This window comes from Anomalospiza imberbis, chromosome 4 (assembly GCF_031753505.1).
Source record: "Anomalospiza imberbis isolate Cuckoo-Finch-1a 21T00152 chromosome 4, ASM3175350v1, whole genome shotgun sequence".
Taxonomy (NCBI): Eukaryota; Metazoa; Chordata; class Aves; order Passeriformes; family Viduidae; genus Anomalospiza; species Anomalospiza imberbis.
Genome location: NC_089684.1, coordinates 13,222,300 through 13,238,002, shown reverse-complemented (window position 1 = coordinate 13,238,002; position 15,703 = coordinate 13,222,300). Strand labels below are relative to the sequence as shown.

At 40.1% G+C, this 15,703-nt stretch overlaps 1 protein-coding gene across 4 annotated transcripts; it reads left to right on the top strand.

Moving 5' to 3' along the window:
- Positions 1–377: 377 nt before the first annotated feature.
- On the top strand, positions 378–7,110 carry NPY5R (neuropeptide Y receptor Y5). Of its 4 annotated transcripts, XM_068187167.1 has the most exons (3): positions 1,595–2,356; positions 2,514–2,581; positions 5,367–7,110. In XM_068187167.1, exon 3 carries the CDS (start codon positions 5,376–5,378, stop codon positions 6,705–6,707), a length of 1,332 nt encoding a protein of 443 aa, XP_068043268.1. In that variant the 5' UTR covers positions 1,595–2,356; positions 2,514–2,581; positions 5,367–5,375; the 3' UTR covers positions 6,708–7,110. The 4 variants fall into 4 exon arrangements, with proteins under 4 accessions (XP_068043267.1, XP_068043269.1, XP_068043268.1 ...); XM_068187166.1 differs by lacking the exons at positions 1,595–2,356; positions 2,514–2,581 and adding an exon at positions 378–479 and having other exon boundaries at positions 5,364–7,110; XM_068187168.1 differs by lacking the exons at positions 1,595–2,356; positions 2,514–2,581 and adding an exon at positions 488–565.
- Positions 7,111–15,703: the final 8,593 nt, after the last annotated feature.

The following is a 15,703-nucleotide window of genomic DNA, read 5'->3' as shown; positions in this document are numbered from 1 at the left end:
GAGACTCGCAGCGCGTTTCACCTTCGCAAACGCCGTGCCCTGAGTGCCGGGTGAGGCACTGAGAGCATCCCCTAAGCAGCGGCGTGCGCGGGGTGTATTTACCGTCTCGCTGTATTTCCATGGAAACTCTGTCACACCGTGCAGCGCTGAAATACCGGGCTCCAGGTCTGCCTGGAGCGGCCTCCCGAAATGCGCCCGCGCTGCAGCCCCAGCCCCAGCCCCCGCTCAACCGAGCGGGCGGCGAGCGCGGCGCCGACGGCGGCACCGCCAGTCCCGGGGCCCGGCCCTCGGCCGCGGGCGAGCCCCGGCGCCCCGCAGCACCCCCATAAGGTGCGCCGCCAGCCCCGGGGGCTGCGCGCCTCCCTCCGCTTCCTCAGAGCCGCGCTCCGCCCGCCCGTGCCGGAGCCGTGAGTGCGGACCGGAGCCGCCGCCGCGCCCGCGCCGCCCCCGCGGCCCCTCCTCGCCGCGGGGCGCCCGCAGTGGGACACGCGCGCAGGTAACGCGGGCGGGCGCGGAGCCGCCACGGCGGGCTCGGCTCGGCTCGGCTCGGCTCGGCTCAGCTCAGGTCGGTTCTGCTCAGCTCGCCGTAGCTCAGCTCCCCTCCCCTCCCCTCGCGGGGCGGCCGCGCAAGTTTGCGCGGGGCCCCGCCCTGCCACCAAGTGCGCGGGGACGGGGGAGCGCATCAGCCCTTGGGGGTGGCGGTGTCGCGGCGGCCGCGGGGCGCCCGGGGCTCGGCTGAGAACGGGCGCGCGGTTTGGGACGCAGGGCGGTGCAGAGTGGTTCCCAATGGAGGCGTGGAAGGGCAAAAATAACAGTCGTTCCCGTTTTGGGGTGGTTTGGTGCTTTTGCGAGCCTGGAGTTGCTGTGCTCCCTGGAAAAAAAAATGTAGCCAGGCGTTTCAAGTTTTCTGTTCTGGCCAGCGAATAGCCCATTATGTTCCATAGCATTTCCTTGGAGCTGGACGTACAATCTTATTAGTCAGCCTTGGCACAATTTCAGAAGTTGTATTCCTGTTTTCCGAGGTAATGTTGCAGTTCTTTTGGTGATTCAGAGAAATAGGCATACCATTAACGTGTACAAAAATCCTTTTTTTTTTGGACTTCTGAAGTAATTCAATCTGTTGAATTCTTCCAGGTTCTCAGGCTAGTTTTTGCTGTTGCACATTATGAACAAGAACATGAGAATCAGCAGCTTTTTCTCCTTAGCTTGGGTAGTGAATGCAACACTTCAGTGGTTTTAGATTTTGTGTCGGATGTTATCTCCGTCTGTATTGATGTGAGGACATTATTTCTCAGGCTGTAACAACACAGCTCAGTGCTTTCCTAAAGCTTTGGTGGTCGTGCAGTAATGGCCACTCATATTAACTGTTTACCTCTGTGTAGATGCTTAAAAACCTTCTCTGACTTTTTTGGTGAAGTCTTGATATTTCTCCAGTATTATGAGGGCAGAAAGACTGTACTTACAAATTTACACAATGTGCTTCTTCCCTGTATGTTTTCACCATGGGGTTTTGGAGGGGGGGAGGGGCCCCCAAACCCAAAAAGGTTTGTTTTTTGGGATTTTTTTGTGAGGTTCTTTTGGCTGGTTTTTTTTTTCCTTCTTTTAACATAGAGAAAGGTCATCTAAGACTGTAAATTGTTCACAGCTATAAAGGTTAATTGCCCTGTTGCAAGGATTAAACTGACTGGACTGTACAAGGACCAGCCATTCAGAAATAACTTAATAGATATCAGTATTGTGGGATATAAGCTCTTATCCATGAATAAACCTTAATATAAGTATCTCATCTAATTGAAGGACCATTTCCTGAAAAAAACAATTATCTTTAGAGCATGATGGTTGCCTGCCTAACTTTTGTGTTCTTGAAAATATCCCTTTAAATATATAGAGAAATAGAAATATCCAGCCTATTAACTGTCCTAAATTATGATTTAGGGAACTTGTAATTTAAGCAACAGCTTTAAGTGAAAAAATGATATTAAGTATAAGAGGTTAAACATGTTAAATTAGCACAGGTTATCTGGTGCCTCTAACTCAGCTAAATGCTAACTGCAATCATTTGACTCTTACAGTAAATATTCAAATCTACCTTGGATCCTGCCACAAAATTGCAGTCTCTACTGCCTTGAGCAGCCTAGCCTCCTGCCTCAAGCATTCCACTGAAACTAAAGGAGACCTAGGCAAGCCCACACAGAGCTCACGGGTATGAGCTCCCACAGGTGTAGCTGAGCAGAGTCAGGAATGTGCAGTGTGCAGACCAGCATTACAGAATGGGGACCTCGTTTGCCTCACTGAGAGATGCAGGAGGTGAAAGTGATCCAACATTTGGAGATGACAGCTAGAAAACCTCCAGCAGGTACCTTCAGATTAACTAAATCTGAGTTTTGAAAAGAGGTACAAGACCACCTTGGCACTATCATGCATTTAGTTTAGAAATACACTTCAAATATGAGGTGAAGCTTTTGAAAAGAGGCTGTGTTTTTTAATTCTGTTTTCCACAATGGGATTTTCAGGAATTTCCATTTCCCTGAAAGTTACAGCCATGTGCTGCACCAGGAATGACCAACTAACATGATGGAGGGTGAGCAAATCTCTGAGAATAGAAGCAGCTGTTAAAACAAAGCAGGAAGATACATGCCAATAAGAGCACACAGCCCTGTGAAACCAGTGGCAGGCTAAGATGAGTTTGGGGACTAGAGATCAATGATAGGGGAAGAAAACTTCTGTTTGTATCATTACTGCTGCTGGCACTCAGACTGACAGCAACTAGTTTCTTTTTGAGCAGAAGAAAAAGCTCAGAGAGTAAGAGATCTACTTGGCATGTTTTGAAATTAGGGGGGAAAGTCTGCTTTCTTCTTATACATCCAAGATTAAAAGAAAATTCTCTTTGGGCATTTTGCAAAGGGAGCTTGTGTCAGCACAGCAGTTGTCTGTTGAAACCAGCAGATTATACTGTTATTCCTTGCCTCTCTGTCTTGCTGTCACTCTGAAACTATAGGAAGATGGTACAGAAGGGGTTTCTGTGCTTCACAGACTTCTTTGGTGCCCTGGGTGTCCAGCCAGGGTCTGAAGAGATCATGGTGTGACTTCCAGTGCTCCTTCCTCATAGAAATGAGGACACGCGGCAGGGAAGAGCTCGTCTCACCGAGTCAGAAGGCAGCTATAGCACAGAAGGAATGGAGATGGCAAGTCCATGCTAGACTTCAGAGGCACTCCTGCTAAACTTCTTCAGTACTGATGCATCTCAACAAAATATGTCTTCTTCAGGAAACTAGCATATTTGCTTTTTGTTTTTAATGACACAATTTGTATTAAAAACACAATGAACCCTTCTGCTAAATCCATACTGCAAGAGCTTTATGTGGAAGTGTAGAAATCCACAGAACCTGGCAACAATCTTCAAGAAGAATTTAGTAAACATTAATTTATTAAACATATTACAACATAATACTACATAAAATTATTTTGTTCCTTGGTCTTCTTCTTAGCATTATATTACCTTATCCAGGGCAAGGTTTATGCAGAAAAAGTTATGTAGTGTTACATTTAGGAAATAGAAAGAAATTTCATCCAATTTGGGAAGTCACTCTGGTGACTCATACCATTTTCAGTTGGTTACTAGCAACTCAGAAATTAGCTCCAAAAATTAAGTAAAAAACTATTTACTTCATGAGCTAAGAGTTGAATAAAGAGAAGCCCACCAAAATGAAAACTTCTGATTGTATCAAAGTAGAAATAGAGAAATTAGATCATTACAGAATCTCTAGTCTGCTCCTTTAAAGTTGGTCTAGAGGCAAATGTAGTCTCAGCACTGCTTGTCTATTATATGGTTTTCCACCATGTCATTAAAGACTAGAAGAAACTGAAGAGAAATAATATGCATTAATGCCTCTCTGCTTATATGCACACAATTATAACATTTAGGTTATCTAATTTCATGTATTCAGTTCTTAATTCTGTTTTAGCTGTTAAAAAGCACTTTAATATTGAGGCAAATTGGGAAGGCTGACTTCTTTTCACCTCTCTCCATCATATTACCTGCAAGATCTTTTCATATTTATATATATATTTCTACTCCTACTTGGAGGACCTTCACATCACAATAGAATTAGTGAACATTCTCGTGTTGTTTTATGGTTTGAGCTTCCCTTTGGCTCAAATCGTAACAGTAGGAACACACATGATGTGAAGGAAGGAGCACATCTGCATGTGTGAAGGCAACCAAATAATATTATTGCACTTTGAAAATGTCAGCATGCTACAGCTCACTGAGGATTGCTACAGTCTTGAAGAGCCTTGCCTTTTTTAGGTGACATCTAGCCTTCTGCTCTATTTACGTATGCTTTGGGTTTGTAGATTTTTTTTGTTTTCTTTTATATAAGATTTCTAAACATTAAGCATTTTTGTACAGGGCACTGTCACTCTGGAGAATTTTGACTTTAAAGCTCTAGTACATGCAAGTGTTTAAGATAAATGGAGGTTTGAACTGAATTGAACTGTCTTTCTGTTTGTTCTAAAATGAAGACTAATATATCAAGATTCAGTAGGCAGAATAACTTTGTGCTGAGCTAGGTTTAACACTAGATGATTCTGTGCTGAATAAGTAGCAGTTCACTGAATTTTCACATGGCTGTGTGGAGTTTGCTTCCAGTTAACACTGTCCTCTCCATATTACATGCAATTACTTGAGGTATTTTTTAGTTTTCCTTTCTGCTTGAGCACAGATAAACTGTATTCAGCACTTAATAGAAGATGTTTTCTATACACACCACATCAGGAATTCCTTCTTGGATTACTGACAGTGGATTGCCTGATCTTTTTTGAAAGCTTTCACCTATTTTGTGTTAGGTGTCTACTAGCAAGGTAAGAAATAGTACTGCAGTTGTTAGCATTTTCAGGTGCCTTCTTTATAATTTGCAATGATATAATGATTATCCATCTGCCCAGATGGTGACTGTAATTTCCTTACTCATATCAATGGGCTGTTATTCACATGAGTAATCTCACTAACTCAAGGTGTATTGCTTTTGTAGCTAACTGTTCCCTCATGGAAAGCCTGATAATATGTTCTGTAGCAAAACACAGTTAAAAGGCAGCATCATAATGCAGACCTGTAAATTGCTGTTCTCCCACGTGAGCATCTAGGTAGGAGGCCTAGGAGTGCTGAACACCAAATGATAAAGCCTACTTAGCTAATTCATGTTGACCTGAAGTTATGCAGGATCTGCCTCACAGTAGACTAACATCAATAGTAATTTATTTGCATTGAGGTGATACAAGGTAAATTTATGTATTTTTACATTCTGATTAACAGCAATATCATAATTTCTTCAGATGCTAATTCATGCCTTTCTTGTTCTAAGCAGGACTGTAAAATGGATTTAGGATTCAAAGACCATAACAACAGCACACATACCAAGAACACTTCTGCTGCAACAAAGAATTTTTCTGCCTGGGAAGACTATAAGAGTAGTGTTGATGACATGCAGTACTTTCTTATTGGGCTGTATACACTTATAAGTCTGGCTGGCTTTGTGGGAAATCTGCTTATACTAATGGCCCTGCTAAAGTGCAAGCAGAAGACAGTAATAAACATTCTCATTGGAAACTTGGCCTTTTCTGACATCTTGGTTGTGCTGTTTTGTTCACCTTTCACGCTGACATCCGTCCTGCTTGACCAATGGATGTTTGGCACTGTCATGTGCCATGTAATGCCTTTCCTCCAGTGTGCCTCAGTCCTAGTTTCAACTTTGATGTTAATATCTATTGCTGCAGTCAGGTACCGTATGATAAAGTATCCCCTCTCCAGCAATCTCACAGCAAAACAAGGCTATTTCTTAATAATGATCATTTGGGCCTTTGGCTTCACAATTTGCTCCCCTCTGCCAGTTTTCCATAAAACTGTGGACCTCAGCAAAACTCTGAATTTAGAGGGACTGGAGAACAGGCTGCTGTGCATTGAGTCATGGCCTTCTGATTCCTACAGGATTGCCTTCACGATAGCCTTGCTGTTCATGCAGTACATCCTGCCGCTGGCGTGCCTGACCGCCAGTCACACCAGTGTCTGCAGGAGCATAGGTACTAGGCTGTCAAACAAGGAAAACAAGTTTGAAGAAAAGGAGATGATAAACCTAACTCTTCATCCCTCTAAGAGCACTGGCACGCAGGTTCAGCCCTCCAGATATTCCAGGTGGAGCTGTGCCTTTGGCAGAAGGCACCACAGAAGATACAGTAGAAAGACTTCAAGTGTGATGCCAGCTATTTCAAGGCATCATCAGGATACTCATTCCAGAGATCTCCCAGAATCGTCTGACACAGAAAAAAGCCAGCTCTTTTCCTCCAGTAAATTCATCCCTGGGATCCCTATCTGTTTTGAAATGAAACCAGAAGAAAATACAGAGATCCAGAATATGATTACAGTATCCCAGTCCATCATCAGAATTAAGACAAGATCGAGGAGGGTTTTTTGCAGACTGACAGTGCTAATACTAGTTTTTGGCTTCAGCTGGATGCCTCTTCACCTTTTCCACATTGTCACAGATTTTAATGCTACTCTCATTTCCAACAGGCACTTTAAATTAGTATATTGCATATGCCATTTGTTGGGTATGATGTCCTGCTGCTTGAATCCCATTCTCTATGGGTTTCTTAACAACAGCATAAAAGCTGATTTAATGTCCCTTATTCCATGCTGCCAAATACCATGATTTTTATGTGCCCCAAGATAAAGTAAAACAAACAAGTATGGCTTTCAAGCCAGTGGCGTGTGTAGCTGTAAAAGCTAAATTAGTTTAGTTTAGTTTAGTTTATGTGACTTGGTTGTGATTAGTAGCATTTTTTTGTGGATGGAAAGTTCTATGGCTGCATGTATTTCTTGCATTGGGCAGAAATATATGCATATGTTATTATATTCTTTTATCTGTTACATGTAGGAAATCATGCCCAGTGTGCAAAACCAGAATACCATTTTCATTACCCAAATTGTTGGAAACCTGTACTTTGGAATTATACAGAATATATAATGAGTAATAAATGTGAGACAGACTACTTAGATATATCAGTATTAACTGTCATAAAACTATAATAAAATACATATCATTTACTAAATAATTATTGTTGAGATTATTTCAGTGCCAACTTTGACTGTTCTCTAATATAACTAAATCTCTTATTCTGGATGTTATTAGGAAAATATTTTTCCTTAGCTCTTTGATTCATAGTTTGCAATATCTTTGCAAGATGGTTTGCTGCTTATTCCTAGGTTGCCTTATTCCCTGGAACAGGTTGGAGGGTCATTCTTCTTGTCTTGATTGTTTCCATCTCACTTTATTTATCCAATACAACCTATCTCTGATTTCCTCAGCCAATTTTCACTCTGGTTTGTCATTTTATGTCATTTTCATCCAGCCTGAATTTATTTATAGTTATGTCTTCATTCTCTTTATGATACCCCTGAACATACAATACATTTCTGACCAGAGTAAGCCTTCATTATCAAAGCAAATGATAGTGGAAAGAAAAAGAAAATGGAAAGACATCAGGAATTTTTCTCTTCCTTTACCAAAATGCAAAAGCTTACTGCACTTCATTATAACTTACCCACTTGCTTTGGAAAGGTATAACAGCTTTCAAATAAACATGTGCATGTGTGCCTTGACAGATGTGGGGGGAGGAGCAGAGTGGATTATTTTAAAATTCAACAAAGGCAAGTGTAGGGTCCTGCCCCTGGGGAGGAATAACTTGAACCTGCACTAGGACAGGCTGGGGGTGACCAGCTGAAAGCAGCTCTGCAGAGAAGGGCCTGGGAATTCTGGTGGACACCAAGCTGTCCATGAGCCAGCAGTGTCCTTGTGGCCAAGAGGCCAACGGTGTCCTGGGGTGCATTAGGAAGAACATTCCAGCTGGTCAAGGGAGGTGATCCTGCCCTTCTACTCTGCTCTAGTGAGGCCACATCTGGAATGCTGTGTCCAATTCTGGGCTCCTCAGGACAAAAGAGCTATGGAGCTTGTGGAATGGATCCAGTGGAGCACAACAAAAATGATGACCAGACTGGAGCATCTCTCTTATGAGAACAGGCTGAGGTGGCGGGACCTGTTCAGCCTCAAAAAGAGATAACTCAGATAGGAACTCATCAATCTAAAAGGAGGGTGCTACAGGGATGTTTCCAGGCTCTGCTTGGTGGTGCAGAACAATAGGACAAGAGGCAACAGGCAGTAACTGATGCATAGAAAGTTCCACCTGAATATGAGGAAGAACTTCTTTACTGTACGAGTGACCACACACTGGAACAGGTTGCCCAGTACTGGGGATACTCAAGAACTGTCTGGACACAAACCTGTGCCATGTGCTATGGGTAGACCCTACTTGAGCAGGGAGGTTGGATCAGATGTGACACACTGTGGTCCCTTCCAACCTGACCCATTCTGTCATTCTATGTGTGTAAACATGTGTGCAAGCACACAAATACGCACACACATTTTCTGCATCTCTCCTCTCTCTTTCTCTCCTTTTTAACCAGACCGGTACTTTTCCTTCCCAATTTAAATCACAGGTATCTTCCATAAGTCATATTATATTTCACAGCACAAATGCAAAGTGTGTATATGTATATATATATACACACACACTTACCTGCCTCAGATTAATTTAATAATCCAAATCTGCCCTCAGGATTCAGTAAATATACAAAGTATTTGCTTTGAGTTTTAAGCTGTAACACCTCTCCCCAGTTATAGCTGGTGATTTTTTTCTTTTCTATACTAAGATTTTTTTTCCAATAGGCTTTTGTATATAGCTTCTACAGAAGTTATTATTTTTATAAATGGGTGGTTCAAAACAGTCATTGTGCATTTTTTTCCCTCAAGATACATCTTTTCCAGATAGTCTTTAAAGTAAAAACAGTTCTTTTATTTTGAAGAATCATCAACTTATTTTTTATCACAGTGTTATAATTTTGAGACGCTTCCTCCCCAAGCCATTATCTGCTAAGGAGTTTATTACATGCCAGTGGGTAATAGTTTCTCTCCTTAAAGAAGTTTTCTAATATCTAGTTCCCAGTAACCCTCTGTTCTTTGTTTTCAGTAATGATATACTTTAATAGTTTCTTCCGGACATGGACTATTGCATTTTGCAGATTACTACCTTCTAAAATCCTATGATATGTCACTTAATAGAGTACAAATGGTACAGAATAGATACTGCTGGAACAATAGATATTAAAATACCTTTAAAATGTTTTAAATACTTTAAAAATATTTATGGCTAATCTTATTATATAAACTTAGGAAAAAGTTAACTAAATCTACAGTCAGAACACAATTATGTAGTCCTACAGAAGTTACTGTAGCTTTTGCCTTCTTTCTGTCCATAAATTTTTGCATCATTGTAATATGTAATCTTATTTATATAATGTGATATAGCCAAATAGTATAAAAGGATAAGAAAGCAGTCATATTGTTTCAGCTTGCAATATTCCTTCTGACTTAATTTTTTTCTGTTACCTTCCTTCCTATTTGCTGTTTATTTTCTATTCCTTCCATTCTTTCAGAATTTTAATTCTATTTAACTCCTACATTGCTAATTGTTATTTATATGTAAATTAAATGTTTATTTAGTAATTATTCTTTTCAGAGCAAATTTTACTCTGTATGGCAAACAGAATCATGCTAGGACTGTAACAAGGCCTTCCTCCAGTTTCTGAGTTGCACAAAGGTTAGTGTGTATACTGGAGATTTTATATTTATATCTATTTGCCTGGATGAAGTCAATAACTGTGCTCCCTACTCTTTACACTGATCAAATCACAAAAAATTGCAATTTTGCAATAGAGAATTAAATCAAGACAGGTACTGAACTACTTTAGTCCTGTGCCATATAAATCTGTCATCTTGTTTTAAAGCAATAGTGGGACAATGTGTATTTTCTTTTTATTTATAAAGCAATCATTAGCATTCTATTTGGAAATTTCCAAAATATCCCTGTCTTTCCTCTGAAATGTTAAATAAAAATAAAACAATTTTCTACCTTCCACTTTACTTCAACAGCCAGTGTAGCTTGATCCCAGTAGGAGCAAGGAATACATATGAAGCAGACAGGAGCAGTAGCAAGTGAAATCAGGCATTAGGCAATTCCCAAAGGAGTGACTTCTATGAAAGGGATAAGAAACAACTGAACCATCCATTAAACATTTTCCCAGTCTTGAACATTAAAAAAAAATAATTCTAAACACAAGAATATTTTCCTTGTGCTCTTTCCCCTGCTTCTTTATTAGGCCTCATCTGGTCTGAGCTGCAGTAAATGCAGCTTCATACCCAACAGTGACTGGCAGTGTGGTGTTGTTTCCAATATGTATTGGAAAAATGTTATCTCACCACACTATCCAATGACATTTTATCATTATATGTAGACAGGCATATGTTCAGGTACAGATATAGATAATACATACTTCCTAGAAAACAAAGCACATTAAAATGGATTTTCAAGTAGCACATACAAGAAAGTCCTTTGGTTAGCTAATGTCTACCCCTTCTGTAACTAAAAATCTAAATAAATGGGAAGATAGGAGTTTTGTTTTGATAGCATCCACTAAATGCAATCAGGAAACAGCAGCTGCAGAGCCATGTATCCATTGGAGTTAGAAGAATGGATTGTAATGGTAGAGTAATTCCTCTCTATTAATTAAAAAAAAAAAAAGGCTTTTAGACAGCTGGTCTTTGTGTATGATGAATTTTAAAATTCTTAGGAAGACTCACATAACATAAATTGGTTTGTCTAGTTCTACAAAATATCATTTACAAAGCTGACTTTCTGAAAATGTCAAAGATTAAAATTCACCTTTGCCCCTTCTCTTTCAGTGGAGAAGAAACAGATGCCCTGGCATGTCCAGGTCACCCCTGAGCCAGCCAGGGCAGTGACCATGCTGAGAGGAGGTCTGCACAGGCTGACACTGGAGTGTATTTAGTGAGGTTGTGGTGAAGGGGTTGGAGCCCCTGTGGTTCCCTGGAATGCCATGGCAACAGGGAGAGCTGTGCATGGCTGCCATGGGTCCAGAGCAGCTGCTGCCTCAGCAGGCAGCACAGAACCCTTGCAGGGGAACTCTGACCCAGGCAGGTCAGTGGGACAGGAAAACCACATTACTGGCAGCTGGTTGTCCTGTTCCTGGAGCCTGGAAGCTCTCATGACCAAATGTTTCCTTCTCTAAAATATGAACACCTGAGAAAAGGGGAAAAAAACAATCCATTGATCTGCAGATGTGGAAGAACCAAGAAGAGGAGTGTAGTTACAAAGAAAAGTGTTCTCTTCCAATCATGCTGAGATAGGATCCACTTCTGCTGCGCAAAAGCATTAACAAATTTAAAAAAACCTTCTGTTATCCATAGGGGTCTGTCAGCTATTATTGCACTTCTGGAAAAAAAAAATCAATAGATTTTCACAGTAGTCCCAATATCTCTCTGCAGCATACAAGACAAACAGTATTAAACATCATAGTCTCCAGAAAGATGGCTTTCATAAATACTGTTGGGTCCGGGAATTTACCCTTTTATTTTGTTGAAAGCTAAATTAAGCCTATATTACATGCATTTAAAAGTCCTTGCCAGAAAATACATTAGTACAATCAGGAACTGTCTTAGGGCAGTAGCAGGACTCTTGTCCTAGACATGTCACTTCCTTTTTCTCCCACATGACTGGAATAATGGTATAAAATTGCAAGCCTCATGATTTTAAAGACAATTAAGTAAATTTTTGAACTGTTTTTGACCATATGTGGTCTCTGATGTCAGGTTTCTTTTATTTCATGAGGTATTTTTCATATACAGTTAAATACAAACCTCTTGTACTATTTTTTCCTAGAGCCTTTTACATGCAATATGTAATGAAGACTTCTGTAGTTGCTTTGTTTTGATCCAAAAATATACACACCTTTTTCAAAGGTGTATTGCTTGAAGACTGCCCTTACACTGAGAGTAGGCAGAGCTGTTGTTAATGTTCATATTCAGTTGAAGTAACTTTTCACAGGAAGAGAAACAAAAGAGAGAAAGAGAACTAAAAGCAGATCCACACTCACACTACTTACTCACATTCTGCCAGTGACAAAGGAATGCATCAAAGCCAGACCTTTCTCAAGCACCTGCCACGAACAGTGAGTGTGTGACAGTACCACTGAGCATTACTAATCCCACAGGTGACCAGAAGCCTATGGTAAATTTCTGAGTCTCAGGAATTAACAGCTAATAAGTGAGTATGGGTTTAAATGCCTTCAAAATTACCCCTCTTAAAATTTTCCTTTAACGCAGAAGCATTTTCTTCCCAGCCATTTGATAAAGATAGGTTTGCTGAGATCACTCAGAGTGCATCATGCTGTGCCATTAAGACAATCTGTGTCATCATACTAGAGCATACACTTGGGCCAATGAATCTTACCACAGCATCTATTTTTAAATCTCTCAAGCCCAGGGATACTAGAAATATCTGCTCTACCAGGTTACCATGATTTCCTGGCCCCCTTATCAAACTTCATCTCAGTTATAAAAAAAAAAAAAAAAGCCTGATACAGATTGTTCTTGGTAAAAAGTCTTAAATCCTGATTTCCTCAGAAAGACTATAACTGCAGGCAGGAAGATGTGGTCACAGTGTGTTTTTAAGAGCTGAGCAATGAATTAAGATCACAACTGGCACCATTGTTATGAATCTAATAGAACTATATAAGTCTGACTTTTATTAATCTTGTTTCCTTTTGAAGAGAAAATATTGTAAACATTTTTAAAGTTATTAAATTACTTCATTACATGCTAATCTTAGGAAATATCATAAAACAAAATATTGCTACAATCCAAATTCAGTTCATTTGAACAAGTATGAATGCTTCATTTTACCCTTGTAGTCACATTAAGGTGATCCTTTTAATAATAAGGCTTAAAATTAATCCTCTGGGAAGTTATTAGAATAGTGATTTGACATTTGAGACTAAAGTAGGTTGGCCTTGCTCTTACATCCAGTTCATCAAATACTTCCTTTGTCTTAGCAGGAGAAGGATCATATCTGTATCACGCAGAGGTTAACTGGACATTTTTCAAGCAGGAAATATTTATTACTGTCCCTGTGAACAAAATTATTTTAAAGACACTTCCAGTGCAAAATTTCTTGAGAGGAGTAACTTTGTGATACTCAAGCTGTTGTTCATCTCTTCAGACTCAGTTGGAACCACAAAGATACAAAACCCATTTTATGACAGACCACAAGACTGTTACTTATAAGTTTAACTATAAATCTATTTGGGTTTTTTTTTTTTTTTTTTTTTTTTTTTTTTTTTTTTTTTTTTTTTTGTTGAGAGAAAAATAGATAAACTAGGAGACAAATAAAACCATCCCTACTACAAGTAATTTTAGGGCCTCTTTCTACCAGATTTTCATCTGATTTTCATCCAGATTTTCTTCTGTTGAACAAGGTGGTAATCATACTCAATCATACTCTGTTTTAACTCCTAGTAATTTCCTTGGATGTATGATGCTTTCCACCAAATTGGGGTTCATTTAGCATTCATAAAGATTTTGACCTCTTGGCCAAAGTATTAAGAAGCTGCACAAGAGGTCAGAATATAAGCAAAATTTTTACTTTCTGCTGGTTTTGTGTTGGTTTTTGTTTCTTTTTTCTTTTCTTTTCTTTTTTTTTTTTTTTTTGGGATGTTAGCACAATTGGGAAAAGTGCAAGTTGTTTACTGCAGGAAAATTAAACTTATTTTTATGTAACTACTGGGACCAAAACCAGGCGAAACAATTATGTATTTCTTAAGACTCCATCAGTTCCAAGGCACATCTCATAAAGGTAATTGTCTGAAGCCTCGATGATACATTCTCTCAATTAATATCCTGGAGTATGAGAACACATTTCAGATAGCATAGCCTCATCTGATCATCACTGCACATCACAACGGGTGAAATTCAGAACCTCATTCCTTCTGCAGAACTAAATTGCAATATGCTCTACTTGAGATTGCTTCTTAAGACCATTCAGGGACTGAAGCTTATTCAGGGCACAGCTTGTATCTTACTGGTTTTGTGGGATTCAGTTCCTCAGAAAAGCTGCTGCAAGGCCTTTTATGTCAGAAAAATTAGTTAGTTCCCAGGAGCTCTCAGGAGCATGTAACACCAATCTCCCCCTCGCACATCATCACACCTGCAGTCAGCAGGGGCCCTCAAATGTTGTTCCTTTCACAGAAGAGATGGATGAAAAAAGCAGTGAACGAGACTGAAAACTCTGTGGTACTTGTTTTTCCTCTTGATCTGAAATAGACTAAAATTGGAGACCTTCCAGAAAGTTGTGGAAGACACCTGTCTGAGACTCCTAGAGAGGGAACAAGGAATCACTTCACAGAGAAGAAGTGGAATGAAGAAATCTGTCTATGCAGGACTAGATAATTACTTCAACACATCCAGGATCCTAGAGTCTTACTAATTGCATGGGAAAATAATAATAATAAAAAAGTAGGTATTTGGATATGCAGTTTTGATTATTTTAAGAGAAATTTATTTTAAGTCCTTGGAGTCTTATATATCATACATACATACCTGATATGTGCTCTAATGAAAGCAACTTCACCTTGTAACACAGCTCCAGCACCAAACTACCCTTTGCTTTTAAGCTATTTACTCTATTTTTATTGTTCCATGTAGAGGTTTAACCCCAGCCAGCAGCCAAGTACCACACAGCTGCTGCACATTCCCACACCAGTGGAACTGGGAAGAAAACCAGAAGGTTAAAAGGTAGAAAACTCACAGGTAGAGATGAACCTTTCACTAGGGAAAACAAAAGCCACACACACAAGCAAAGCTAAACAAGGAATGAATTCACTGCTTCCCATGGCAGGCAGGTGTTCAGCCATCCCCAGGAGAGCAGGGCCCCATCACGTGTGTGTGTGATTTGGAAAGACAAGCACCATCACTCAAAATATTTCCCCCTTCCTCCTTCCCCTCACTTTACACACTGAGCATGATGCCATTTGGTCTGGAATATCCCTTTGGTCAGTTGGGGTCACCTGTCCTGGTGTGCCTTCTCCCAGCCTCTCATGCATCCCCAGTCTCCTCCCCAGCTCAGCTGTACAAAAAGCAGAAAAGGCCTTGGTTCTGTGCAACCCCTGCTCAGCAATAACAAGAACATCTCTATGTTATGAACCCTGTTCAGCACACATCCAAAACACAGCCCCATATCAGCCACTGGCAAGAAAATTGACTCTACCCCAGCCAAATCCAGCACATTCCATTACATTGCACAACAGTCAGGTCTGATCCTGATTAAAGATTCCATTGAATTACTACCGTGAAAATTATTCAAGAGAACAGAACTAGAAAAAAATTTTTACATGTGTCAAAATGAGAGGTTGATTAGATCAAGATATTCCTAAAAGCTATGGGAATACTACAACTTATTGGCACTTGTTCAAATACCTGAAAAGTAAAGGTTTGTTTTCTATACTTTGGTGGTTGTTTTTGCTGAAATACAACTTCCAGCCTGTGTCCTTAAGTAGGAACATTGACAAAAGACAAGGTTATATGAAGAATTTAATGACCAACAAAAACAAGACACACAAAAAAAAAACCCCAAAACCCAGGGAAAAAAACCCAAAAAACCAACCAACCAACCAACAAAAGACCCAGAAAAACCCCAAACAACCCAGACTGGAAAAGGTTTTCATGTAAAGAACACAAAA

What these genes read in the sequence shown, in the direction of transcription:
- NPY5R (XM_068187166.1), top strand. Translation starts at nt 5,376, where the DNA reads ATGGATTTAGGATTCAAAGACCATAACAACAGCACACATACCAAGAAC.